This window comes from Dipodomys spectabilis, unplaced genomic scaffold, assembly GCF_019054845.1.
Source record: "Dipodomys spectabilis isolate Male_0828 unplaced genomic scaffold, ASM1905484v1 ptg000148l, whole genome shotgun sequence".
In the NCBI taxonomy this organism is placed as follows: domain Eukaryota; kingdom Metazoa; phylum Chordata; class Mammalia; order Rodentia; family Heteromyidae; genus Dipodomys; species Dipodomys spectabilis.
This window is the reverse complement of record NW_024870825.1, coordinates 6167859-6195145: the sequence shown is the minus strand read 5'-3', so window position 1 is coordinate 6195145 and position 27287 is coordinate 6167859. Positions and strand designations below refer to the sequence as shown.

The window sequence follows — 27287 nt, the reverse complement described above, 5'->3', positions numbered from 1 at the left end:
CTTAAAAAATTCTATTATCATTTATTAATTTTGATATATTACATAGATTAGTATTTTCTTTCAGTATGTTTTCTAATCAGCTTATTAGTTACACTAATATGACTGATATTAAGTTCAGGTTTTGTACAACAGGCCCTGATATATTCAAATTACTTTTTTTTCATTTCCACTGAGATAATTAATAGCCCATATATTTTTGTTTTTAATAGTTATAAACTGAATTTTTATTGTTCTTATTAAGGAACTGCACAAATGTTTCAGAATTCCATAACTCAGGTACAATGGTTCTTGGGTAATGTTCCCCCTTCTGTCACTTTCCCCATACTTTTTTCCATGGTCCCTACCCACCATTACATCATTTTTAATATAACGTATGTTAAATATAATGACAGCATTTGCTCATCATCCCTCCATTCCTGTGTCCCCTTGTTGTTTTAACCTCTTTAAAAAATAGCATGATATCAACTTGAAAGTTAACATTCCGTCAAAAGAATGGCTTTCCTTATTAATTCTTAAAAGAAATCTGGAGTCTATTTCATTGTGTAGGGTACCCCTTTCAAAAAGGCACCCACTAACTTAGCATGAAGATGTGGCGCTGATAACAGAAGCACATCACCCAGTCCATCCAATAATTTTCCACCCCATAGCTTCTCTGTCTTGGTTGTTTCAATCTCCTCTTTCAGTTGATGTATTTCTGTACAAATATCTTCATATTTATTTTTAAATCCTTCTTTAAGCATTTCTTCTTGAATCTACAAAATGAAAAAGTAAACCTTGAAAATAAAACTTACTGAATATCAAGAGTTTTCCCTTAACAACCCTAGGAGTTAAGGATGTCCCTGTCTCTCTCTTTGTCTCTATCAGTCTTTCCCCACACTCCAGGACCACAGTGTTCTTTGACACATTTGTCTAATGTTTCCTCCTGATTCATGGGTAGTAAGAACATATGTGCTCCTAGCTCCCTGCGATTCTCTCAGGAGGTGGGAGGAGCTGGCAAAGGCAGGCTCACAAGTATCCTTGTGATATATCCCAGGCCCCATCAGACTCACCTTCAGCTTGTGTTCCAGCTTCTTTTCCTGATCTCTGATCAGATTCTCTCTTTCCCTTTCCATCTTCTCCTGTAGTTGGGCCATATTTTCCTTGTAGCTTTTCTCTTGGGCCTCCATCTTTTGCTGCTGTTCCTTCTGTTCCTGTCTTAGCACCTCCTTCTCCATCTCAGATGCTTCTTTTGCAGCCCGCTCAGCTATTCCACATTGGTTTTAGAGAAGAAAAACAACAAGAATCAAGCCTTAATGCTACCCACTGGGATCAAAACCCAAACTGTCTCTGAATTTTTCCAACGATCAAACCCAGGCACATGTGAGAATGACATGGAAATGTGCTGCCACACTGGCTATGACTAGACCTGACCTCTTGTTTTTCAGATTTAGCATCTTGTACATTCCAGTGTAGAACAGGAAGCTCCTTTCATAAAGATCTTCATGTCCATCAGTTAAGGTTTTCAGGAACCAACCCCCTCTTCTGAAAGTGTTACCTTCCCCAGTACCTGTTCTGGCCTTCTCTGCATCAGTGAGAGCTTTGTCTGACTGTAGGATCGATTTTTCTATAGCATCCTGGGACTGCAGGAATGTCTGGAGAATCTCATTTGCCTAGGAGACAAATAAACAAGTGGAATATGTCAAACAACAAAAGTCTATTAACTTGTTGCAGAAATTATTTCCCTCTAAATCCTGTAAAATTTCAATTGTCTTCAAGATTCCTCTGTGTCTGTTCCTTCTTGAACCATAAAAGCAAAGCCAATCTCTCTTGTAATGCTTAGAAACACTTTTAGCAGCCTCTGCCCTACTCTCCTACTTGGACTAATGGCCTGGCTGTTCTTCCTGATCTTTGTGCTCAAGACTAGCACTCTACCATTTTTAACTACATTGCCAATTCTGGCTTCTGGTGGTTAATTGGAGATAACAGTACCACATATTTTCCTGGTGGCTATGAACTGCAATCCTCAGATCTCAGCCTGCTGAGATTATATACATACATACATACATATATATATATATGTATATATGTATGTATGTATATATGTATGTATGTGTGTGTGTATACTTGCTAGCATTATAAGCATGAGACACCAGCAACCAGATTCAATCCTTTTTTTTTCTTTTGCAACAGAGAAATCTATTGCTATTCCAGGATATCAATGAGATTTACATGTACCTAAAGTGTATACTCTCTAGTGTATACTCTCTATCTGGGCACTGGTGGCTCATGCCGACAAATCATAACTAGTGAGATATTGAGATACAGAAGATCCTCATTTGAAACAAGCCTAGACAGAAAAATCCATGAGTCACTATCTCCAAAATAACCAGCAGAGGGCTGGGAAGGTGGCTCAGTGGTAGAGTGCTTGCCTTGCATGCCTGAGGCCCTGGGTTCGATTCCTCAGCACCACATAAACAAAAAGAAAAAAGCCAGAAGTGGCGCTGTGGCTCAAGTGGTAGAGCGCTAGCCTTGAGCTAAAGAGCTGAGGGACAGCGCCCAGGCCCAGAGTTCAGGCCCCACCACCGGACCCAAAAAAAAAAAAAAAAACCAGCAGAGAGCCAAACTAAAAGCATGGGTCCAATGACAGCACACTACCTGAGCAAGTAGGAATCCCTAGGTTCAAAACATACTACCACAAAAATAAAAAATATATCCCTACATTCTATTCTTCTACCAAGATTCCTGTATTCTTTTATTTAAAATACAAGGAATCCTCTGATAATTCATCTTGACCTTCATTCTGCTCTTAGAGAAATCTTTCCTGAGCTAACTCCAGAGTTCTGTATGGCTATCCTATGAACTGTCTACCAGGTTTCCCGAGTACAGGCTCTAGGAATTTACAACTTATTAGCTTCCTTATGCCTCATATTTCTCAACTACAAAACTTGGATAACATTAGTAGTAATTTATAGGATATTTCTGAAATTTAAATTATAGGTGTCCAAGTAGCCTGAAATTACAGGTTACTGAGTATTTATGATACAAATTCAGGGGTCAAAATTGAGACGTAGTGGTGCATACTTCTAATCATAGAATTGTTAAGGCTGAAGTGGAAATGATATGAGTTGGAACCAGCCTTAACTACATGAAACACCTTGACTTAAATCAAACAAAAAGAAAAAAACCCAAAATGGAATATAAAATATGATTTTGAATATGTGTGAGCATTATTAACACTAATATTATTACCATATTAATCCCACCATTATTTTTACTTGGTGTTCATGCCAGCATGGCATACCTTATCTTGTTAAATTCAATTTACCATTTGTATCTGAGGCAAGACTATCAGTTTCTTGTGAATAGAACAAAGGGTATCTTTAATTTTCATATCTCATTAACTTAATTAAGAAATGATTGCACGGTTTCATTTAAGAAATAATCCTACTCTACTTGGAAGTTTCTGGTTTAAGAATAATTAATTGTGGATAAAGAAGGAAAAATGCAGATTTTCTTCTCACAAATGATTCTGTGTTCTTTGTTAATGAGATTCCCAAGCAGGTGCCAATGGCTCATGCCTGTAATCTTAGGTACTCAGGAGGCTGAAATCTGAGGATCACAGTTCAAAGCCAGCCAGGGCAGGAAAGTCCAGGAGACTCTTACCTCCAAACATCCACTAGAAAACTAGAAGTGGCACTGTGTCTCAAGCAGTTGAGCACTTGCCTTGAGCTGAAGAGTACCGGGACAGAGACCAAACCCAGGGTTCAAACCCCACAACTGACAATATATGAATATATAAAGAAACAAATAAATACATAAATGAGATTCTCTGACTAACTGCAATTCATCCCCTTATTCCTCACCTTTACCCCTTTCCTGGGAACTAGTTTGTAGTCCTGCTCAACCTTCTTCTTGCCTTCCAAGTAGAGATTATGTCCTCCAGGTATAGAGAAAGTGCTATTGGAAATGCTTTCCATAAAAGACTGGGAAATTTTCTTCAGCTCCCTCTGGCAGTATTTTCCAGATGCATCTTCATTCTGCAGGATGAAATCTTCCTTCTTTCTCTCTATGGTGTTCTGTTAAGATGATAGGAAGACAGTACAATAAAGGCATTAGAAAGAAATTCCATGGTGATCTTCATGGAAAAAGTAAGGTGAAGGCCTCGGAGCACATGTGGACAGGGGAAGGAGCCATTACCACTTCTGAAAACTGTCTGAGTAATATTGGTAAGTCCCTGAACATTCTGGGAGCCAGGCTCATTCTCTGTAAAATGATGGGATTTAATTACAGGCCCCACACAATTCTTTCAACAGCCCAGTGATGAACAACAATATAGCCATAAAAGAAGCTATAGCAAGTGAATGTGGCTAAAAGGAGAGTAAGCTCAGGATGTGTGTGTTGCAAGGATGAAAAAGAATGCATTGAAAATTTTGCAATATTTCTGAAGTTTCTCATATGTTCATGGTTTGGGAACCATTTGTTAATTCTTGCAGTGTGCACATAAGAGTGTGAAGTGCTTTTATCCTGACAGCAACTTGTTTGCAGTGATTGAAGTTGTGACCTCATTTGGGTGCTCTGAGCAGAGCATTTGTTGGCTTATCCAACATCCACACACTATACTTACGATAAACAGGACTGCATTTTATATAGATATATCAACTGTATGTTATAAGTATATGATTGCATATGACATACAGAACCATAGGTCATATGTATACAATGGTATGTTAAATTTATAAATGCACATGCGATTTTTTTAAATGCTGTTCCTGAGGCTTCAACTCAAGGCCTGAGCTATTCCTGAGCTTTTTGATAAAGGCTAGCACCATTTGAGTCACAGCTCCACTTCTGGACTTTGGCTGTTTAATTGAAGACAAGAGTATCATGGGCTTTCCTACCCAGACTGGCTCTAAACCATGATCTCAGATCTCAGTCTTGTGAGTAGGTAGGATTACTGCATGAGCCACTGGTGTCTGGGTTTTTTACTTGCCAACCATATTGTAATTTATTGTGCAACAATAAAAGATAAAATGTCTGGCACCCATCAGCCTGTAGGAATCCTCACACTCATAAAATTCCAGGCTCCTTAAAGTACAGATGGCAAATGATCCATAGGGTTAAAATGATGAGCATTAGCATTGTCTCAAAAGGGAAAGACTTCAGGAAAGACAGACCAGGAGCAGACATCGTACCATTAGATCCTTTTGAAACTCCCACTTGTCATCCTTGAATGATAACTCCATGAAGACTGCAATGGCTTCTCTCTCACAGGCCGCATGCACATCCAACAGCTCCTGGAGGTCCTCAGTGGGGAGCCTCAATTGCTGAGCCATGTGCTGGCTGTAGTGGTTGGCTGCCTTCTGCACAGCTGCTGAGTTCGCACGCTGGGCCAGGGTAGTCACAGCGTTTTCCAAACATGGCACTGCTCCACTGTTGATAGCACTGACATAAGTCTCCACCAGAGTCCCCAGTCCTGGATGAGCCCAATAATTTAAGGATAAACGTCAAGCTACACTTCTATTTTATTCTAAAATTAGCATTCTGAAAAACATTAAGACTTTAAACAACTTTCACACTTCTTTTTGGTGATATCATGGCTCGAACTCAGGGCCTCACGCTAACTAAGCAAATGCTATATGAATAGAACCACACCACCAACACATTTTGCTTTTTTTCCAGTCCTGTGTCTTGAACTCAGGGCCTGGGTACTGTCCCTGAGCTTCTTTTGCTCAAGGCTAGCACTCTGCCTCTTGAGCCACAGCGCTACTTCTGCCTTTTTCTGTTTATGTTGTACTGAAGAATCAAATCCAGGGCTTCATGCACGCTAGGCAAGCACTCTGCCACTATACCACATTCCTAGCCCCACTTTTGCTTCTGATATTATTTTAAGGATAGCATCCTTTGTATATATCTGTGCTATCATGAATTGTGAGCCTCCTTTTTATGCTTTCTGCATATCTGTGTTAACAGACACAAGCCACCATGCCTAGTTACTGATTGAGGTAGCTTCTTGCTAATTTTTTGCCCTAGATAACCTTACTTTATTATCTTCCCAATCACTGAGTCCTGAGTAGCTGATATGAAATTCCTTTATCGTATTTGACAAAGTCTACTTCTTCTGACACCACTGCTTTTTCCTATTAATTTTTTTCTTTCAGGCTCTTAATTCACATATTATAATTTACATCACTAATAACCACCAATATGATCAATGAATTCTGTCTAGAGAATTTCATATAAAGTTAAGAAATAGCAGATTACACAGGCAAAATGAATGAAGTTTACAAATGAAATAAATTGTCTAACTATTGGGACCCAATTCTAAATAGGAATGAAAATCTTCATGTTAATTTAAGAAGAACATCATGGCAGAACTTAATATTATGTGTGCATGTTGTCCACATCCTGAAGACACTTCTGTAATTAGAAATTAACTGAATTTTGATTTTAAACTCTTAATAATCCTATAGGTACTTGGCATCTTATATGATTCATAACTAGTTTAAATTTACAATATATTTTTCTATCCATACAGAACACTTTCCCAAGTGACTTAATATAAACACAGGAATTAATCTTAGCATCAGTTGGCTCTTATATGATCTGTGGAACAGTTTCTTAAGGTATATTCTATCTCAATAAAGCTCCATGTAGACAGACAATAATTAGAAAAGATGAAATTATATGAAGCATGAACTACTATTTTTCTATACCTTTAGCAAATGCAAAAATGTAATCAAAGCATTACTTAAGGGAATTAAGAAGAGAGGTAAATCCAGGAGCAAAGAAGACTCACGTTTCCCAGTGACAATAATTCCCTCTCTCAAGTTCTTGGGTTTTGCACTGGCAAAGATGTAAGAGCAAAAGGTTTTGGATTGCACTTGGAAATTGTAATCCAGCTGGTCTTCTGACAAGTCTTCAATATGAATTAAGAGTTCCTTTTCTTTTGTAGGTCGATCAAAGACAAAACATTTGCGTTTTGGAAAGAAATGCCTAATGCACTCCCTAGGCAAGTTGGCATTTCGAATTTTCTGATTCTTGCCTATAAAAAATAAAAGGAATACAGTGAAAGCAGGGGTTATACCATGGGGGAGGGACATACAAAGCAACAAGGAAATCATCTTATAAATATGTTTGAAACAATCACAAGAAAGAAAAAAATTGAATCCTTATCTTGGGGTTCACTTCACCTAACATCAACTTGTCTAATAGTTTCTGCTTACATCAGACATATACTAGTCATTAGGGGGGAATGTGGGGGCGGGTGGGGAGAGGGGAAAGGATGAAAAGGGGTAACAAAGGAGGAGACAACAATGCTTGAAAAGAAATGTACTCATTATCTTGCTCATGTAATTGTAACCCCTCTGTTTGGAATTTTCACAACAAAAAATAAAATAAAATGAAAAAAGGAGATAAAATGGATATAAGAAACTGTCAGTCAAAAATGCAGTCATATATGAATAATACAGAGTAGCAAGCCCTAATTGTAGCAGTTATAAATGAAAGTTGATCTCTAAGAAAAATTAAGATACTTGTCTATAGACAACACACAAATTCAATAACACATTTTGAGCATTTATAATAAAAAAATAAAAGGAAAAAATGGATCATTGTAAGGGCAGCCATCAAACAAGGGGCTGAATATTTTTATTCCAGAGATTTTACATCACTGTCTCACAATCCTTAAAATGATATTTCATTGCAAACCAACCTTGTGCACAGAGGCAAAACCCAACAAGTAATTGAAGATTAGGCATCTATCTGTCCACAAAAGGGAAAAAATTGATTAGTATCCCTAGTTCTGGCAAAACTCTCCTGAGTTAAAATTTAACTCAGTGAAGCAAAATGGTAGAAGCAGTTTTCTGATTCTAGTGTATCTTTGTCAGAAACTAAATCTAAGACATAAAATAAAATTATATCAGCAAAGGGTAAGATGCTACTGGAGAAAATGCTAGAAAGAAGATACATAATATTCAAGTCAGAACAGAAAAGCTGCTAGAAATATACAAATACATATATCTGTATATATGTATACACACTCACAAGTATAAGTACATACCACAAATTGCTTAAAGACTATTTTCACTGAAAATTTTGAACAGTAAAATTAACTTAGATGTATTATGGATATCTCTTCATTCTCTAAATTACTCTATGAGGTTTTACAGAGTCAATGTGAACAACTAGAGCATTGATCAATAAGCATTTTGTTTTTTCCCATCCCCTCCCCAAATTAGAGAAGTGTACATACAAGATGCAGAGCACAGACATCAAATACAGTGAGAACAGCGGTTATACTGTGGGTCAGGAACATGCAAAAAAACAAAAACCAAAACATCACTTGGTACATTATAAATACGTTAGAAACAATAGCAAGAAAATAAAAACCACTTTGTACAAGACAGTATATTGAAAAACAAACTTTACAATTTAGACGGGGTGGGGAAGTGGGGAGGTAGAGGAGTGTAGTTGTGGTGGTGGGAGGGAAGGGATGGTAGGGGAAAAACAAAGGAGGAGGCAACAATGCTTGATAAGAAATCTACTCGTTATCTTGCCCATGTAATTGTAACTCCTCTGTATGGTATTTTCACAATAAAAGAATAAAAAATAAATTTAAAAAAACTTAATAGGAAGTAGAGCTGTGGCTTAAGTGTTAGAGCAGTCCTCTTGAGCTGAAGAGCTCATGGACAGTGTCCAGGCCCAGCGTTCAAGCCCCATGACCAACAAAAAACAAACAAACAAAAAACCAAAACTTAATAAATGGACCTTTCAACATTATAGGATGGATTATAATAGGGATGATTTTTCATGGTGTTAATGGGCCTTAAATAATTTGATCCAGAATTTGTACCCATTTTAGTGATTTCATATTCCACTTGAAGACTTTCAAATGATAATACTAGAACAAGCATAGAAGTCTCTGTGGGTTTACTAATTGTTCAGATGAAAAACCAAAACATTTTTTAAAACATATTTTGTGAATATTTTATTTGTATATGGTTCTGTGATGAACAATTTCAGTAGAACATGTTATTTTAAATGTTCAGGTACAACATATTAGAAAGAATTGTTGGTTTTTATTTTGAAACTTCAAGTTTTATGACATATCATCTATGAGAACTGATAGAATTCTATAAATCATTGGCTTACATGTAGTATTTCATGAAATGGTCTATTGAAGTTTATTTAACTTTTTTAGATATGAGAATTGTTGTCATAAATGATACTAGAGGACTATAAAGTAGAAAAAGACACTACATTTTAAAAAAACGTACATTTTAATAGAATAAAAATGTAATTTTTTAAATGGAGTGATATTTTTTAAAAGACAACTGATCAGTTGCCTTAGTATAATTAGTATCGTACTGTAGCATAATCCAATCTCAAATAAGCATGCACATCCAATGCAGATTAAAAGGGCTTAGTATATACTATAACCCTACTGACTCCTTCCCCTTCGTGGGCCTCCCTCTGGTACCTGGAATGAGCTTTAAGGCATTCTCTAGATATTCATCCTCTGTGATGGGCTGGTCATCTAACTTCAGCTCCAGAATGAAATCCCGAACAACCCAAACAAAGTCTGGAAAAAAACTCACAAATTCATCAGAATCATCCATTTCATCAGACTTCTTAGTGGACTTTGCCTTGATTAGCTCTGTTAGTTCAGTTACATAGCTGGGATCTTAGCTAAGGAATGAAAAGGACCATACATCATAAACAAGTTTCAGATCTCACCTACAAACCCATTGATAACATTCCATTTTGTGTAATGTACCCTTTCTCAACCAGGAAAACTGAGTCGCTTAAAGAAACAGGGTTAGTTGCCATTTTCCTAAACTCAATACTAGATGACTTTTTTTTTCCAGGAAGGATACTGCAGCTGATCCAGGGCTTGCTGGTTGATGGTTCCCATGCTGTTGTAGACAAAGGTGCTGCTAAGTAGAATGGACAAGGCAAAGATCCACGAGTCATTCTTAGGATCACACTAGAAAGCACATGAGAGCAAGGAACAGAGAAGTCTACTTGTTTCATTCTTTCACTTATTGTCCACTTAGGACTTCAATTCCAATAGAGGAAACAAAGATCAATGTTTATGAAATTATCCTGTTTACACTTGCTTTTCATTAACAGTAACTTTCCTCAGGCCTTGGTTTCTTAGAGTGAATGATATTGTCAATGTGCATAAATATTCTCTACAGCAACTATATGCAGTAGGATGCCACAATATTAAAAAAATCATATATAGTATTTAAATAAATGCAACATATATGCGCCTATATGCATATATGCATCCAAGATGATCATCTCTGCCAATAATCCACTAAAATTTTGTTGTGTGAGAGAAAATTGACCATTTTAGTAAATAGGAAAAAATGCTTTGCAGCTTCACACATGTGAATGTCTCACTGGAATAATAGCTGTTGTTTCAATCTGCTTCATTTATTTTAAAGCTGATAGAATGTGTAAGAAGAGATTAAAAGATCACACACATTGTAAAACCAATAGTAGACAAATGAGAAATATTATAAAGTGTAAGTCATGTATCACATTGTCCTATCATTTGGCTGAAGCAGTGAGCCTGTGTAAAGGGCTGAAAGATAAAGCCAGAAACAAGATTAAGGATGAGATGGATCATGAAGTATAGAAAAATACAATTCTGTACTATTCAACTCCCACCAAATTACAGAGGAAGTGAGTAATTCTAGACAAAAGCAATTTATATTATGGTAATAGATTTAAAGTCGTCTTGGCCTCATAAGTTAGTGCTGAGATGTCCATACCCCTAAGAAATAGTCTCTGACCCATATACCTAAATTGTATGGCCTCTTCTGGACATCTATACCACTTGTACCGGTTATACAAAATGTGTATTGGCTCCTGAACTAGGTCCTTACCTTTTACTGGTGGATCTATAGAATATAGGATAGGGACTTAGAATTGGTATCCTTAGCGAATATTTACTACATTGGATAATATTCTCAGCTGCAGAGAAAATTTCACCATAACATGACAACAAACAAAGAACTCTCAATATCCAAAGATGGAACAAAGCAAAAACAAGGTATAGAGACCAGAGTCCAGCTCAGTGGTAAGCATATAACTAGAATGTATGCAAGGCTCTTCTTTAATCATTCCCCAATACCTTCCACAAAAGCATAAATCAAAGCATACATAGACTTTCTTTTATGCAGATATGAATGATTGAGTAAATAAGCAGCTGACAGAGTAGAGGAAAATTCTTCCTTATGGAAGATCTCCAATAGCACATGTACATGCTCCCTGTGTCTGAGGTAGAATTTAATGTCACTACCATCTCACATTAAGATGTCTAGACTAGATTAAGGTTGTAGCACATTGGTAGAACACTGTCTAGGATATACAAAATCCTGATTTAAACCAATCAAAGAACAAAGAATGGGTAGATCTAGTGACCCACTTCCAAAAATCAAAGTCAGAAAAAGGAGGAAAGTTTTTTAAAAAGAATAATAATTCATCAAAATATTAGGGTTTATCAGAGTAATGCAAAGAGACAATTTAGCCTTAATCCATAATTGGATTTGTAGTTGTAGGAATTGAATTAAGCAGTGGAAATTTAATTAAGGTGACAACTGCTAAGTTAAGAAATACAACCAAACGAATTCTCCATGATTTTGATTTACCTTCTCCACATCACCCAGACCCTCAGTGTCCAGAAGGACCAAGGTGAAATTTGGTTTCCTTGGGTGAGTCACACACCACATCCAGATGCCTTTTGTTTGAGACCTCACTGTACTTCCCAGCTGGAAACCTGCAACCAAAGAGAAAAATATTAATACAGGTGTGTCTTAAGTTCTGAGAATATCATACTGTGAGAGTCTGTCCTTTAAAATAAATGAACTAGAAGAGAAGAAATAAAATATAATGAAGGGAACCTTCATAGGCAAAGGATTGATAGAACTAGTGACAGATTTTCTGGAAACCAAGAAGGAGCAAATAAAATGACCTTATTTAAGGAAATCATTCACACTGATCAAGATGTACTGCAATCATGAACTGCTCTGTTGAATGCTGACGTCTTTGTGCAATGACTTGAAGATAATAAAATTTAAAAATAAATAAAAAATCACAAAAATCACCCTGCATTTAACAAAATAAGAAATACACATGACAGTATTGGAAACAATTTTTCTACATTATTTATATGGTTTATAGTACTTATAAAGTTAGTAAAAATTATAAATCATATTTTTTTTAGAAAATGCTATTCTTTCTGCTTTTCTTATATCTTACAATCTTCCTTTATTTCACTTTTATAAACAAAGCATACTGGGTGACATCTGCATTGTTTCTACAGTCTTAATGAAATTATGTCAATGGGAGGAAGGAAATAATCAAAGGAACTGAGTAGGTAAGATTGGATTGTACCAGAATACTCTTCTTTTAGGTCACTAAACAGAATAAGGAAAATTCCTGTTTTTTACTAGAGTAGGGTGAGATCTTATGAGTATGGATTTAAAATGATAAGCTTTCATGTCAATCTTAAAAAAGATTGAAAGATTTTCCCTTAGCAGGAGTCAGATTCTTCTTGATGGTATAACAAGCATGATTACCTTGCATTATCAAGGATCCCAGCAAATGACTCCTGTCCTAAGAAAGTACTCACCTTGGTTGTGTCCTGCCAGGCGGTTCATCAGGTAGGATTTTCCTGTACGATACATTCCTACAATGGCCACCACCACCACAGGCTGTGTAATCGCTTCAAGAATCTTGACTGCTTCGGGGTTCACCATCAACTGCTCTTTCTCATTTTCCACTAGACAAATGGGGGCCATCATAGTGGATTCTGATGCCATGTTTACCTGCACCCCCCCCAAAAAAAGAAGCAAAGAATAAAAGATTAATAGAATACAGATCTAGTGGCAACCCCAGGAGCAAGTACAATCTCACTTGTAGAATGTCTGTTAAGTTCTTTTTACAAAATTAATTTATTTTTAATACATTTTTATCTTTCAGTTGCTATACAGAGGGGTTTCAATTCAACATGTCAGTTTGTGAGGACAGTGCATCTTGATCAACATCACCCTTCCTTCATTCTTCTCCATGTCTCCCAGCCCCACTCATCCCCTCAATTTTCAACATAACAACTCCTGGCCAGAACAGCTCATTGTCATAGGTACCATCCTATCAGTAAGGGTCAGGTAGGCTACCACTTTTTCAAGGACATCTCTTAGATGATTCATCATTGCATAATAAATCTGCTCACACTCTGATTGGTAAATTTGAAACTCCAATCACAAATAAGGCTGAAACATTTAGTCTTTCTAGTAGTCTGTTAATTATCTAGTGTTTTATTACAGTGTAAAAAAAAAAGAACAGAAATTGGAAGATGAAAGGTGTTCTCAGAGTAACCCTGAGGATCACAAAATTTTACAGTATGCTGGTATAATTACACTATATACCACTATGGCAGGGTAAGAATGGAAATACCATGATGGTTACATGAACAAATTACTAGTAGAATAAAACAAGGATAAACTAAGATAGAGGATAACATGACCAATGGACTAGAATTGAAAACCCAGAAATGAACCCACAGACCTATAGCCATCTAATCTTTGATAAGGAAGCTAAAAAAAATAGAATGGAAGAACAACAGCCTCTTCAGTAAATGAAGCTGGCAAACTTGGTTAATCACTTGTAGAAAACTAAAGCTAGATCCTATATATCACCCTGTACCAGAATCTAATCCAAATGGATCAAAGACCTCAGAGTCAAAGCAGACACTCTGAAAACATTACAGGACGGAATAGAGAAACCATAGGTCTCCTTGGCACAGGCCAAAATTTTCTTTAAAGAGACCCAGAAACACAACAAATCAAAGAAAGATTGGACAAATGGGATTTCATGAAATTGCAGAGCCTCTGCATGGCAAAGGACATAGGTAACAAGATCAATAGAGAGCGCACGGATTGGGAGAAGATCTTCACTAGCCATACAACGGACAAGGGTCTCACTTATAAAATACACCTGGAACTCAAAAACATAAATCTCCCAACAACAAATAATCAACGAACAATTGCCCTATAAATAATTGGGCTAAAGACTTAAGAAGAAACTTCTCTGAAGAGGAAAGAAGAATGGCCAATAGACACATGAATAAATGCTCAACTTCCCTACCCATAAAAAAAATGCAAATCAAAACAACATTGAGATAACACCTCATCCCAGTTAGAATGGCTTGAATCAAGAATTCTAATAACAACAGATGCTGGAAGGGATGTGGACAGAAGGGAACCTTACTGCATTTTTGGTGGGAATGTAAACTTGTTCAATCACTTTGGAAAGTAGTATGGAGGTTCCTCAAAAGACTTCACATAGAGCTCCCCTATGACCCAGCAATCCCACTTTTGGGCATTTACCCAAATGATCACAAGACCATACTAAATCTTCCAGCACAACTATGTGCATTGCAGCATTATTTACCATAGCTAATATCTGGAATCAACCCAGATGCCCCTCAGTAGATGAATGGATCAAGAAAATGTGGTATATATACACAATGGAATTCTATGCCTCCATCAGAAAGAGTGATATTACCTCATTTGTTAGGAATTGGAAAGACTTGGAAAAAAACCATATGAAGTGAAGTAAGCCAGGCCCAAAGAAACATAGGTCTTATGGTTTCCCTTATTTGCAATAACTAGTATATGTCTGGGACAAGCAGAAATGGTCAGATAAGTTGATGTTAGTTGAAATGAACCCCAAGATTAGGAATCAATTTTTTTTCTTTCTTGAGATTGTTTCTAACATATAAATAAGATAATATTTTTGTTTCTTTGTATGTCTCTCCTCCACGGTGTAACCCCTGTTTTCATGGTTTTTGATGATGGTATAATTTGTGGAGGGAAAGGAAAAAAACAAATGGAGATATGGGTGGACCCATTGCAACAATGAGATATAGAAGAACTTATGTCAAAACACGAACTTTACAACTTTGGCCAGGGAGGTTGCGGCGGGGGGGGGGGGGGGGGGGGGGGGGAGGAAGGAGGGAGCGGGTGGGGAGATGGGAAGGGATGGGAAGGGGAAATAAAGGAGGAGGCAAAAATGCTTGATAAGAAATGTACTTATTACCTTGCCTATGTAATTGAAACCAATTTGTATAGTACTTTCACAATAAAAATGAATATTACATGAGTCAAAATAATTCTAATAAAATGATGACCTTTCAAATAAAATGATACAAATTGAGTACCAGTATTTCAGACAGTAAAGGATTTTATACAGTGTATCACACACATTACTCCCCCTTGTCATTTGAAATTCTACAGTTGGTTGTGAAGGATTTAAATACTACATAATATTTGTGGGATATGTCAAATCACACATATTATATAAACTTCAGTATGTACCAGGGTGAAAAGAGTGAAATTCTAAATGAATAAGGTACTGGCTTTGGGTAGATTCAGTTCCATGGCTCCCAGCCAAGAGTCAGTTTGAATATGAAGGAGACAAGGATCCATGGGAATAAGGAGGAAGAGTAGGCAGGAGAGAAGCAGTGGAAAGATGCTGCAAGCAGGACCCATGGAGGATGAATGGGGAAACAGGAATCCAGATCTAACAGAGATGTCACAGCAAAGATTCAGAAGACAGTCTTCCAGGGGTCAAACCCCAGGGTTCCCATCATTTACTCACTATCAGACCTGGAAGGAGAACCTGCCTCTGTACACCTTCATTATCTTGTCAACAGTATAAATAAAACTAGTCCTGCCTGATTCACTACGGTACAGGTTAAGGAAATCAATATTTTAAAAAATTTTGCAGTGGGATGGTCCTGTTCCCTCCAGAGAACAAATGAGACAATGAGTTAATAAGTGTCACTATGTCCTGAAAATTATAAAATACCAAGGAAACTAGGCAAAAGAAGAGAATTTCTGTCAGAAAAAGAACCCAAAAACCTGCCTTCCAAATGGCTTCTTCATACAGTTATTCTGTACAACTTCTTTTCTTCTGTAGCTGTTAGAGAACACAAAAAATTGGGTCAACCGTGACCATTCAACTACTGTGTTAGACACAAGAGAAACTCAAGATTGGTTTTCTTTAGATTTGACTTTTAAGAAATCACTGGGAAGCTGGGTGCCTGGTGGCTATAATTCTATAATTATAGAATTATAGATAGAATTATATATAGCATATATAATTCTAGCTACTCAGGAGGCTGAGATCTGAGAATCGTGGTTCAAGCCTGGGCAGGAAAGACTGTGAGACTCTTACTTCCAATTAACACCCAGAAATCTGGATGTGGTTTTATGTCTCAGAATGGGAATTAGCCTTGAGTGAAAGAGCTCAGACAGGCCCTGAGTTCAATCCCCATGACAAAAATAAAAATAAAAAGCAGTGGGCAAGGGAAGATAAAATTGTAAATTTTTGTTTCATTCTTGGTCTTCACTTTTTTCCTGCCATTCTTCCTTTATTCTTTATTGTTCTTTCTCTCTTTCCTTCTTTCCTTTTTTCCTTACTTCTTTCTTTTTTTGTTTTTCTTTCTTTCCTTCCTTCTGTTTTCTTTTTCTTTTGTTCTTTCTTCCCTTTCTTTTTCTCTCCCCTCCTTCCCCTTTTCATTTTCTTTCTCTCTACTCTCCTTCCCTTCCTATCTTTTTTCTACTCCCTCCTCTCTCTTCTCTCTGCTTCTTTTTCTCCCCATGCTCCTCTGCTTCCTCTGTCTTTTCCCTGACTGCCTCTCTCTCCCTTGTCCCTTTTTCATTGATCTCTCTCTCTGCCACTTCCCTTTTCTCCCTATCTCTGCCAGTCCTTTCCCTTCTCACCTCCCCTACTCTTTCTCCCCCTCTCTTCTCTTTTTCTCTCCTTCTTTCTCCTTCTCCTCCATGTCTGATTGCAGTGCAGGACTAAGATGGTGAGCATAAATGCTTTCAAATCCAAATGAAACAGGAGAAGAAGGTCATATACTGGATTAGTGGTTTCCAAAAGCTGTTGCCTGAGTTAGACCAAGATACAATTAAATTAAAACTATCCCAAACTGATTTTCTCTAAATAACACAAGCACACTGGGGTCTTACAATGGAGCTCACACATTTAAAAAATTATCTTTAAGAAGTTGCACAAGGGGGAGTTCCGGGAAGATGGCGGAGGACAAGCTGGAATCTGAACAAGCTCTCGCATAGAAAGCAGTTTTAGAGTTCCAGTGAACAGTCCTAAGCCAGAGAATCACACCAAGTGTGCCATCACAGGACAGAGAGTTAGAAAAGAGAGGGGAAGCCAAGACAAGGAGACACATCTGAGCGCCTGCCAGCAGCCGCCGCGGCGGCGGCAGGGTCGCAGCGGCGACCGGTGACCGCAGCCGCAACCATACCTGAGCGCTCACACAGAGAGTCCGGGATGAAGGAGCCAGACACAGCGGGCGAGAGGATTCTAAACACCAGCAAGAACCAACAAGGAGCGGACATCTTCATCCTGCACTTTGCAGACCAGAGACGACCCAGGATCCAAGACTCGGCATGAGTAGAAGCCCGACGTCCTCACTCCTTCTCCGGGAGCAGAGGAGGGAAGGCCACCCCTCCCCCCCCAGCACCGGTGATCTCCATCTTGGATACCGACAAAGCTCGGAGGAGCTGCTAGCTCCAACTCAGGCCTTGGAATAAAACGAGTCATTTAACAGGTCACAAGAACTTAATGGCAAAGTGACCTGCCAGACTCAGTTCCATCCAGGGAAAAGTCACCCAGCTCAGGCACCAGCCATTGGAGTGGCTTTCCTCACTGGGTAACCAGAGCCAGAGGCTGCCCCTCCCTCTAGCAGCCTCCACAATCAATTGAAAAACAGAAACCCTGAGAATGGCTCCAGGCTGGGCTCTGTGAATTTTTCACAAAATAGCCCCAGGGAAAAGCTACTGTTTGTTGAAAGGCCTCAACTCTACCAGAACCTAGCCTCATCACCCCTCTTTTGTGATTCTCAAAACAGATCACCCTCCCATTAAACTAACCTGGGAGGGGGATCTCAAAATCTTGGGTAAAGCAGAGCATTTTTCTGCCTGTTCGAACAAACTGACTTAAGAAACCAATCAAGCCACAGGACCTCAAGCTGACCAGAGACTCCAACAAGAGGCTGGTTACAGACAAAAGGGAGATACAGGATTCTTCCGAACCCTCCCAAAAAAAATAAAAAAAAAAATCAAAGAGCTTTTTTTTTTTTTTTCTTCTTTTCCTTTTTCTTTTCTTTTTTTTTTTTTTTTGGTACCTTATATACATAAAAAAACTTTTTTTCCTTTTCTAAAACTTTTATTAATCTTTAACTTTTGCCTTTTTTGAAAAACTAATTGTTTTCCAGTAACTTTTTTTTCCCTCTTATAATTTTTATTTTAGGAATACGTGAATGTACATTTTCCTTTCTTTTCTTGTCTTCTCTCTCTTTTTCTTTCTTTCTTAATTATCTTTTTGTTTTTCGTCTAGCTCTACTGAACTTCTGATCTTTTTTTTTCTACCTTCCTTATCCTTTTCACCTTTTCCTTTCTTTTGTTCTTCTGTATGTGACTTAACTCTTGTCCTGCACATCCTCAGATAAACCCATAGTTAACTAGTAGACCCTATCCCCCATTGTGTACACACTTAATCCACAAATTTATTAATCAATCCAAAACCTCTGAGACTTAAATTCCTTAATAGCAGGACTACCTCTTTATACCTATATAATATTTTAAGCATTTTTAAAGTTTTTCACATCTCCTCCATCTCCCTCCTGTTTTCTCATTGTATTCACATTCCTCTCTAAATAGATGGTCTTTCAATCTCCATAACTATATTAATCTTTACGTTTCTAATTTTTTTTCTGGTCTCTTTTCATTTCCCTTTCCCTTTCTTCTTTTTCTCTCCCTCTCTACTTGCATCCTACCCAACCTATTTCCAGCATTGAGATTAGGACTTAGTTAACTCTCCCTGTGCCTCCCCACACCAATCTATTCCTAATTTTTACCCACATCTCTCCCTAACCCTAAAACTTTCTGGTTTTCCAAATTCTTCTCTGCGGTTCGAAGCCCATTAACATATAGTTGTTTGATGTTGAATAGATGTATCTGTTGAACTAGATTGTATCTGTAGACTATTGACTGTATAAATGCAAACGTTGGTTGATGGTTGCCTTAAGATAGTGTTCTAGCACAAAACTGGTGCTATTTTCATCTCAAATGGGCAGAGTAAGCCGGAAAAACACAAGAAAAATGGCAAATCCGGGTATCTCAATTCCCAATCTTGATAATCAGGGGTCAGATCAGATAATGAACAATCCAGAGGAGAGTTCCCAAATAGCTCTACAAACACTGGTGACAAACATGATAAATGAGAAGTTTGACAACTTACAAAGGACTCTGTATGAGCGTGATAGGGAGAGAGAGGAGGCATCCCAAAGTTTATACAGGAATATCATAGAGCGTGAGGAAGCTACTCAAAAACTGATACAGGATTTGTGTGAACAACATGAGAATACTCAAAGAGAAAGGGAGGAATGGCGTGAGCAGGCTGAGAACACTCAAAGAGAACTGCAGGAATCCCACGAATGGGAGGAAAGAGAACTGCAGGAATCCCACAAACGGGAGGAAGCTAATCAAAGAGTAATTCAGGAATTGAGAGACTAGGTAGAGAACACACAAAGATCACTAAAGGCATTCATGGAATCCATTAACAAAGAGCTGAAGGAAGTCAGGGAGACCACAAAGGGAATGCTGAATGGAACCCAACAGAAGGAATGGGAGTCCAAAGAAACCATAGCCAATCAATTAAGTGATTTGAGAACAAACACTGAACACCAAATTAAGGAAGTAAAGAAATTCATACAAGACCTAAAACAGAGCTTCAACAAAGAACTTGAAGCCATCAAAGCTGACCAATTAGAAGGAAAAGAGATAAAAAACAAAGTAGAGAGTCTTGACAGCAGGTTAGACCATGCAGAAGATCGAATCTCAAGGATTGAAGACAGCCTAGATATTATAGAGAAAGAACATACAACCATCCAAGACAAGTCCAAGAAGTATGATAGATCTATCCAACACCTGGAACACACCATCAGGAGGCCTAATCTAAGGATAATGGTGTAGAGGAGCACCTAGAAACAGAAGTTAATGGTCTAGGAAATTTGTTTAACAGGATCCTAGCAGAGAACTTCCCAAACATACAAAAAGATAGGCCTATTCAGATACAAGAAGCTTTTAGAACCCCAAATAGACCAGACCAGAATAAGACATCCCACCGAAGCATTATAATCCACACAGGATCAACTCAGACCAAGGAAAAGATCCTTAAAGCTGTCAAGGAGAAAAGGTTAATCACCTATAAAGGGAAACCAATTAGAATCACCTCAGATTTCTCAGCAGAGACAATCAAGGCAAGAAGAGCCTGGAATGATGTATGCCATGCCCTAAAAACAAACAACTATCAACCAAGAATACTGTACCCAGCTAAACTCTCCTTCATAACTGAAGGCCAAATAAAAACCTTCCATAGCAAAGGAAAATTGAACCAATACATCTCCACCAAACCAGCCCTACAAAAGATTCTTAAAGATGTCCTACACATAGAAAACCAACAAGACCGCAACAAAGGCCAAGAAACTGCACCCAAACTGAGAATCCAAGAACCATAGGAAGAACCCAGTTTTCACAGCCCCCAAGAAGGTGGATAACATGGCAGGAACTCCCAAATACCTCTCAGTCCTATCTCTTAACGTTAACGGACTGAACTCTCCAATTAAGCGACATAGACTGTCTAGTTGGATTAAAAAACAAGACCCTTCTATCTGCTGCCTGCAGGAGTCACATCTTGCCCGTAAAAACAAACACATTTTCAATGTTAAAGGTTGGAACAAAATCTACCAAGCAAACGGCCCCCATAAACAGGCGGGAGTTGCAATCTTAATATCAGATAAAATAGACTTCAAATTAAAATTCGTGAGAAGAGATAAAGAAGGTTGCTACATACTAATTAAAGGATCTCTCCTTCAGGAGGATATTACAATTCTAAATATCTATTCGCCAAACAATGGAGCACCCAAATTTATCAAAGAAACACTACTTTCAAATCCCATATAGATCCAAAGACATTAATTGTTGGGGATTTTAACACACCACTCTCCCCACTAGATAGATCAACTCGGCAAAAACTCAACAGAGAAATCGCAGATCTAAACAGCTGCATAGATCAACTAGACTTAACAGACATCTACCGAACATTTCACCCAGCAGCATCAGAATACACGTTTTTCTCAGCAGCACATGGAACGTTTTCTAAAATAGACCACATTTTAGCCCACAAAGCAAACTTGTCTAAATTAAGAAACATTGAAGTTATACCTTGCATTCTCTCTGACCACAAGGGAATAAAATTAGAACTCAACACCAAAAGCCACCAAAGAAAGTCCGGTATCACATGGAGGCTGAACAACACTGCTGAATAAAGAGTGGGTCATGGAAGAGATTAGAAAGGAAATTCAAATGTTCATGCTATTCAACAAAAAATGAACACACAAATTACCAGCTCCTCTGGGACACAGCAAAGGCAGTACTCAGAGGCAAGTTTATAGCTCTGAGCTCCTACATCAACAAATTGGAGAGATCTGAAACTAGCAATTTAATGACACATCTAAACCTCCTTGAAAAAGAGCAGCAAGATAAACCCCAATCCAGTAGACGGAAAGAAATAATCAAAATTAAATCAGAATTAAATGAATTAGAATCCAAAAAAACTATAGAAAGAATCAACAAAACAAAGAGTTGGTTCTTCGAAAAACTTAACAAAATTGACAGACCCTTAGCAAATCTTATCAGAAAAAGAAGAGAACACACCCAAATTAATAAACTCAGAGATGAGAATGGAAACATCACCACGGAAACAACCAAGATTCAGAACACTATAAGGGAATACTTTTCAAAACTTTATGCTAATAAGTTTGAGAACCTGACAGAAATGGACCTTTTCCTAGCAAATATTGACATGTCAAAACTAAACCAAGATGAGTTAAACCAGATTAACAGGCCCATATCAAGCATTGAAATAGAAACAGCAATAAGAGACCTCCCAGCTAAGAAAAGTCCAGGACCAGATGGTTTTACAGCGGAATTTTACAAGGCCTTCAAAGCAGAGCTCACACCAATACTCCTCCAACTCTTCAATGAAATTGAAAGAGAAAGCTCACTACCGAACACATTCTATGAAGCCATCATAACCCTGATCCCAAAACCAGGCAGGGACTCATCAAAGAAAGAGAACTATAGACCCATTTCTTTGATGAACATTGATGCAAAACTTCTCAACAAAATTTTGGCCAATCGACATTAACAATTCATCCAAAAAATCATACACCACGATCAAACAGGATTCATTTCAGGGATGCAAAGCTGGTTCAATATACTCAAATCAATTAATATTATTCATCACATCAACAGGAGCAAGAATAAGAACCACATGGTTATCTCAATAGATGCAGAAAAAGCATTCGACAAGATCCAACACCCCTTTATGATGAAGGTTTTGGAAAAATTAGGAATCCATGGAACATTCCTCAATATAATAAAGGCTGTATATGACAAACCTACAGCCAGCATTATACTCAATGGTGAAAAACTAATGCCATTTCCTCTTAACTCAGGAACAAGACAAGGATGCCCACTCTCTCCACTTCTCTTCAATCTAGTATTAGAATGCCTAGCTACAGCAATAAGACAAGATGCAGACATAAAGGGGATCCAAATAGGGAAAGAAGAAATAAAACTCTCCCTCTTTCAGATGACATGATCTTGTATTTAAAGAATCCCATAGACTCCACTCCCAAATTAATCAAGCTGATTCAAAACTTTGGTAAAGTAGCAGGTTATAAAATTAACCCCCAAAAATCAATGGCTTTTCTGTATGCCAACAATGAGAAAAGTGTGGCTGAAATTAGGAAAGCAACTCCATTTGTAATAGCCCCACAAAAAATAAAATACCTAGGAATTAACTTAACTAAAGAAGTGAAGGACCTCTATGATGAAAACTTTAAAATCTTGAAAAAGGAAATCAACACAGAACTTAAAAAATGGCAAAACCTCCCATGCTCCTGGATTGGAAAGATTAACATCGTGAAAATGGCAATACTTCCCAAGGCTATCTACAAATTCAACGCAATACCTATCCAAATTCCAACCTCATTCTTCAAGGAAATAGAAGAGGCAATCCAAAAATTCATATGGAACAATAAAAGACCCCGAATAGCAAAAACGCTCCTGAATGGAAAGAACACTGCTGGAGGAATATCAATACCAAACTTCAAACTCTACTATAAAGCCATAGTAATCAAAACAGCTTGGTATTAGCATAAGAACAGACCTCAGGACCAATGGAATAGAATTGAACCTACAGACCTATAGCCATCTAATCTTCGATAAGGGAGCTAAAACAATAGAATGGAAGAAAGACAACCTCTTCAGTAAATAGTGCTGGCAAAATTGGTTAACCACATGTAGAAAACTTAAGCTAGATCCTTATATATCACCCTGCACCAGAATCAACTCCAAATGGATCAAAGACCTTGAACTCAAAGCAGACACTCTGAAAACATTACAGGATGGAATAGGAGAAACCCTAGGTCTCCTTGGCTCAGGCCGAAATTTTCTGAATAGAGACCCGGAAACACAACAAATCAAAGAAAGGTTGGACAAATGGGATTGCATAAAGTTGCAGAGCTTCTGCAGGGCAAATGACATAGCTAGCAAGATCAATAGAAAGCCCACGGATTGGGAGAAGATCTTTACTAGCCATACAACAGACAAGGGTCTCATATCTAAAATATACTTGGAACTCAAAAAAATAAACCCCCCAACAACAAATCCTCAAAGAAACATCTGCCCAATAAATAAGTGGGCGAAAGACTTAAAGAGAAACTTCTCTGAAGAAGAAAGAAGGATGGCCAATAGACACATGAAGAAATGTTCAACATCCCAAGCCATAAAGAAATGCAAATCAAAACAACATTGAGATATCACCTCACTCCAGTTAGAACGGCAAAAATCAAGAACTCTAACAACAACAGATGCTGGAGGGGATGTGGACAGAAAGGAACCTTACTTCATTGTTGGTGGGCATGTAAACTTGTTCAACCACTTTGGAAAGCAGTATGGAGGTTCCTCAAAAGACTTCACATAGAACTCCCCTATGACCCAGCAGTCCCACTTTTGGGCATTTACCCTAATGTTTACAAACAAGACCACACTAAAGCTACCAGCACAACTATGTTTATTGCAGCATTATTTACCATAGCTAAGATATGGAACCAACCCAGATGCCCCTCAGTAGATGAATGGATCAAGAAAATGTGGTATATATACACAATGGAATTCTATGCCTCCATCAGAAAGAATGACATTGCCCCATTTGTTAGGAAATGGAAAAACTTGGAAAAAATTATATTAAGTGAAGTAAGCCAGGCCCAAAGAAACCTAGGTCCCATGGTTTCCCTTATTTGTAATATCTAGTATATGTATGAGTCAAGAGGAAAAGGTCAGATAATGTGATGTCAGGAAAATGAACCCTTAGATGTATATTTTAATGTTTTTTATTCTTTCATGCATGTGTTTCTAACACATTTATAAGATTATCTCTTTGTGGCTTTGTATGTCCCTCCCCCACAGTATAACCCCTGCTTTCACTATATTTGATGTCAGTATAACTTGTGGAGGAGATGGGGAAAAACCAGTTGTTTAAGGATACAGGTGGAACTGTTGCAACAATAAGAAGTACAAGTTGTCATGTCCAAAACGAGCTTTACAACGTTGGTGGGGGGGGGGGGAAGGGGGAGAAGGGGGAAAGAGAAGGATTGGGATTAGGGGGGGAGGGGGGAGGCTAGGAAGGGATGTGAAGGGTAAACAAAGGAGGAGGCTGCAATTCTTGGTAAGAAATGTACGCATTATCCTGCCCATGTAACTGTAACTCCTCTGTACAGTATGTTCACAAATAAAATTAAATTATATTTTAAAAAAATTAAAAAAAAAAGAAGTTGCACAAAGGAGTTTCAATTTCACTTGCCAATTTGTGAGTACAATCATCTTGATGGAAGACACCCCTTTCATGCTTCTCCTCAACCCGCCATCTCCTCACTTTACCTGGTTTCATTTTCACCTATGAATACTGAATATTATGACTGCTTTTGCCCAACCTCCTCTCTCTGCCCACCCCGTCCCCACCATCTTGACCTGCTGTTCAGATGTTCAGCTTCAACACAGTAAATTGTTTAAGAGAATTAAACAGTTCAGAATAGATCCCAGGCTGAGACCTTACTGTTCTTTGTAACATTTGACCTTTCTTTGTGTGTAACATTCAAGAAATCTTGAAATAAAGAAATGAGAAAAGAAAGTAGTCCAAGTGGCTCAGCTGCAGGGAATCCATGAACTAGTGCACATGGACAGCATGAAGATGGGCAAGCCGTGCACTGAGGTTTCAAATGGACTAGTGAAGACTACTTTTGCTCTCAGCTTTTCCAATTCTAGGCAGCAACCATCGGGGAAACATCTGAGAACTGAGGGTAATGGTGAAGTTGGGGCAAGAGAGAGCTGGAAGGAGCAACTCTCCAGCAGTGACTCTGCTGGGGTTTGGGGCTAGGGTTTGGTCCCTCAATGCCAGGAGGGAATTAAGGTCCCTTGAAGCAGAGGAGGGTAGGTGTCCTATGCAGGGCTCTCTTCTTCATCCCCTGCTGGAAACCTGAGGGAGAGGAGCTCTTCCTGTGTATGCTTTGGTAGGGTTCACCACCCCATGGCTGCCTGGGGACTGAAGGAGCCTTAGGAGCTGAATTACCAAAGGCAGTCTGGATGGTTACACACCATGGAGCTTCCCATGTCCTCCCACTCCACTGCTGCCTTAACCTCTGTCCCCTCCCCAACATCTTACACCACCCCACCCCAGCCGGTAAAATTGCTATGGACCTAGCTCCCTGTTGCTGATCCTCAAGGAAATAGCACACCAAAGACCATGTTTCTACGCACAACTCACCTCTGTGTAGGCCCTGTAGTCAGGAGACAAGTTCTCAGCTGCCTTAGCTCTGAGTTCTTCTGTCTGGCTAGTCAGGAAAGCACTGCTCTTAAAGCTGAGCATCAAATCGCATAAGGCAGACTGCCAAGTAAGTGTTGTGCAAGAGGAACAGTGAAAATGACACTGTATTCATGTGTTGCTGAGGTAATCAGAGAGCATTAGCAGAGTTCCTAGTTAGTCAGAGAATCAACTTTGTGAGCAAAGGGAGGAAAGTTCCAATGTTCTGCAAGAACTTCTCAAGCTGAAAACTAAGCAAAGAATAAAAACAAAGCAGAAGAGTCAAAGATCACTGCTATTTACTCAGAAATAGCATGGTATCATAGTAGAAATATGCCTGCTAGTCAAAGAACTGGAGGAACAATGAGATTTAGATTTACGCCAACAAAAAGTTTTCTTTTACCCACATAAAATGGCATAAAATTTGCTGTATAATTTGAGTAACATGTAATGTTTGTTATTGGTTTAGATTCCAGTTGAAATTGAAGGGCTATTATGGTATATACTAGAAAGTGGCATTCATTACTAAGATCATCTACCAAGCTGAATAATGCTCTTTGAGGGATCCACTAATTCCTACCAGATGGGAACATGGTCATGTGCATGAAAACATGTAGAGAATAACCCTAGAAAGAATATTTATTGAAATTCTCTATGCTAAAAATATTCAAGTGTTAACACCAAATATAATGGGGCATCTTGGAAATTCCTTCAGCAGTAAAAATTAGCAACAACATCTTACTCTAAGCAACATGATCAGCATCAGGATCACAATGTAGAGTAGTATGAGCTGGACATAGTAGGATATATATTGTACACTGTTTGTATATGGCAATCTAATATCTAATATTAGAAATCAGAACTGTTGGACATCTAGGCTTCAGGCCAACATAGATAGAACTATAAGCCTAAAAACAAAACTCTTACTCAGGTTCTCACAACAGATGCTCAAATACTGAAATTACTTGTCATTGTGTCCAACAGGGGTTTGAATTCAGCTTCACCCTAAATAGAAAAACTAGAAAGGATTCATCCATTTTGCATCTCTTCTCTAGAGCTCTACCTTTCTCAGCCTGCCCGCTGATGTTTTGATAAATGCTAATGACTAGATTTATCCCATGAGTTTTCATAAAAAGCATATTTCAGGGCTTATTTCTCAACACAGATTGAGTCTCCACTTGCCTCTAACAAAAGCAACTGAAAGTAAAAGCAGAACAGAGTTTCCTGGAAATAGGAGTAATATCCAGAAGTCAGCTGCTTTCCTTCTCACTAAGAATAGC

General features: G+C 38.2%; 1 protein-coding gene across 1 annotated transcript; it reads right to left on the bottom strand.

Moving 5' to 3' along the window:
• Positions 1–253: 253 nt before the first annotated feature.
• On the bottom strand, positions 254–26070 carry LOC122118360 (guanylate-binding protein 4-like). The gene is made up of 11 exons (XM_042692323.1): positions 25972–26070; positions 12623–12818; positions 11640–11767; positions 9855–9964; positions 9458–9654; positions 6776–7021; positions 5172–5452; positions 3843–4055; positions 1547–1649; positions 1050–1243; positions 254–752 (listed from the first exon to the last, which is right to left on the bottom strand). The coding sequence occupies exons 2-11, from the start codon at positions 12810–12812 to the stop codon at positions 531–533; spliced, it is 1884 nt and encodes a 627-aa protein (XP_042548257.1). The 5' UTR covers positions 12813–12818; positions 25972–26070; the 3' UTR covers positions 254–530.
• Positions 26071–27287: the final 1217 nt, after the last annotated feature.

Bases quoted from the DNA above. Each gene is read 5' to 3' on its own strand.
- LOC122118360 (XM_042692323.1), bottom strand. From the start codon at position 12,812: ATGGCATCAGAATCCACTATGATGGCCCCCATTTGTCTAGTGGAAAAT. The intron at 9,965-11,639 runs GTAAATCAAAAT...TGTGCTTTCTAG, and splicing joins GTCTGGGTGATGTGGAGAAG to TGTGATCCTAAGAATGACTC. The intron at 9,655-9,854 runs GTATCCTTCCTG...CTAAGATCCCAG, and splicing joins CAAGCCCTGGATCAGCTGCA to CTATGTAACTGAACTAACAG.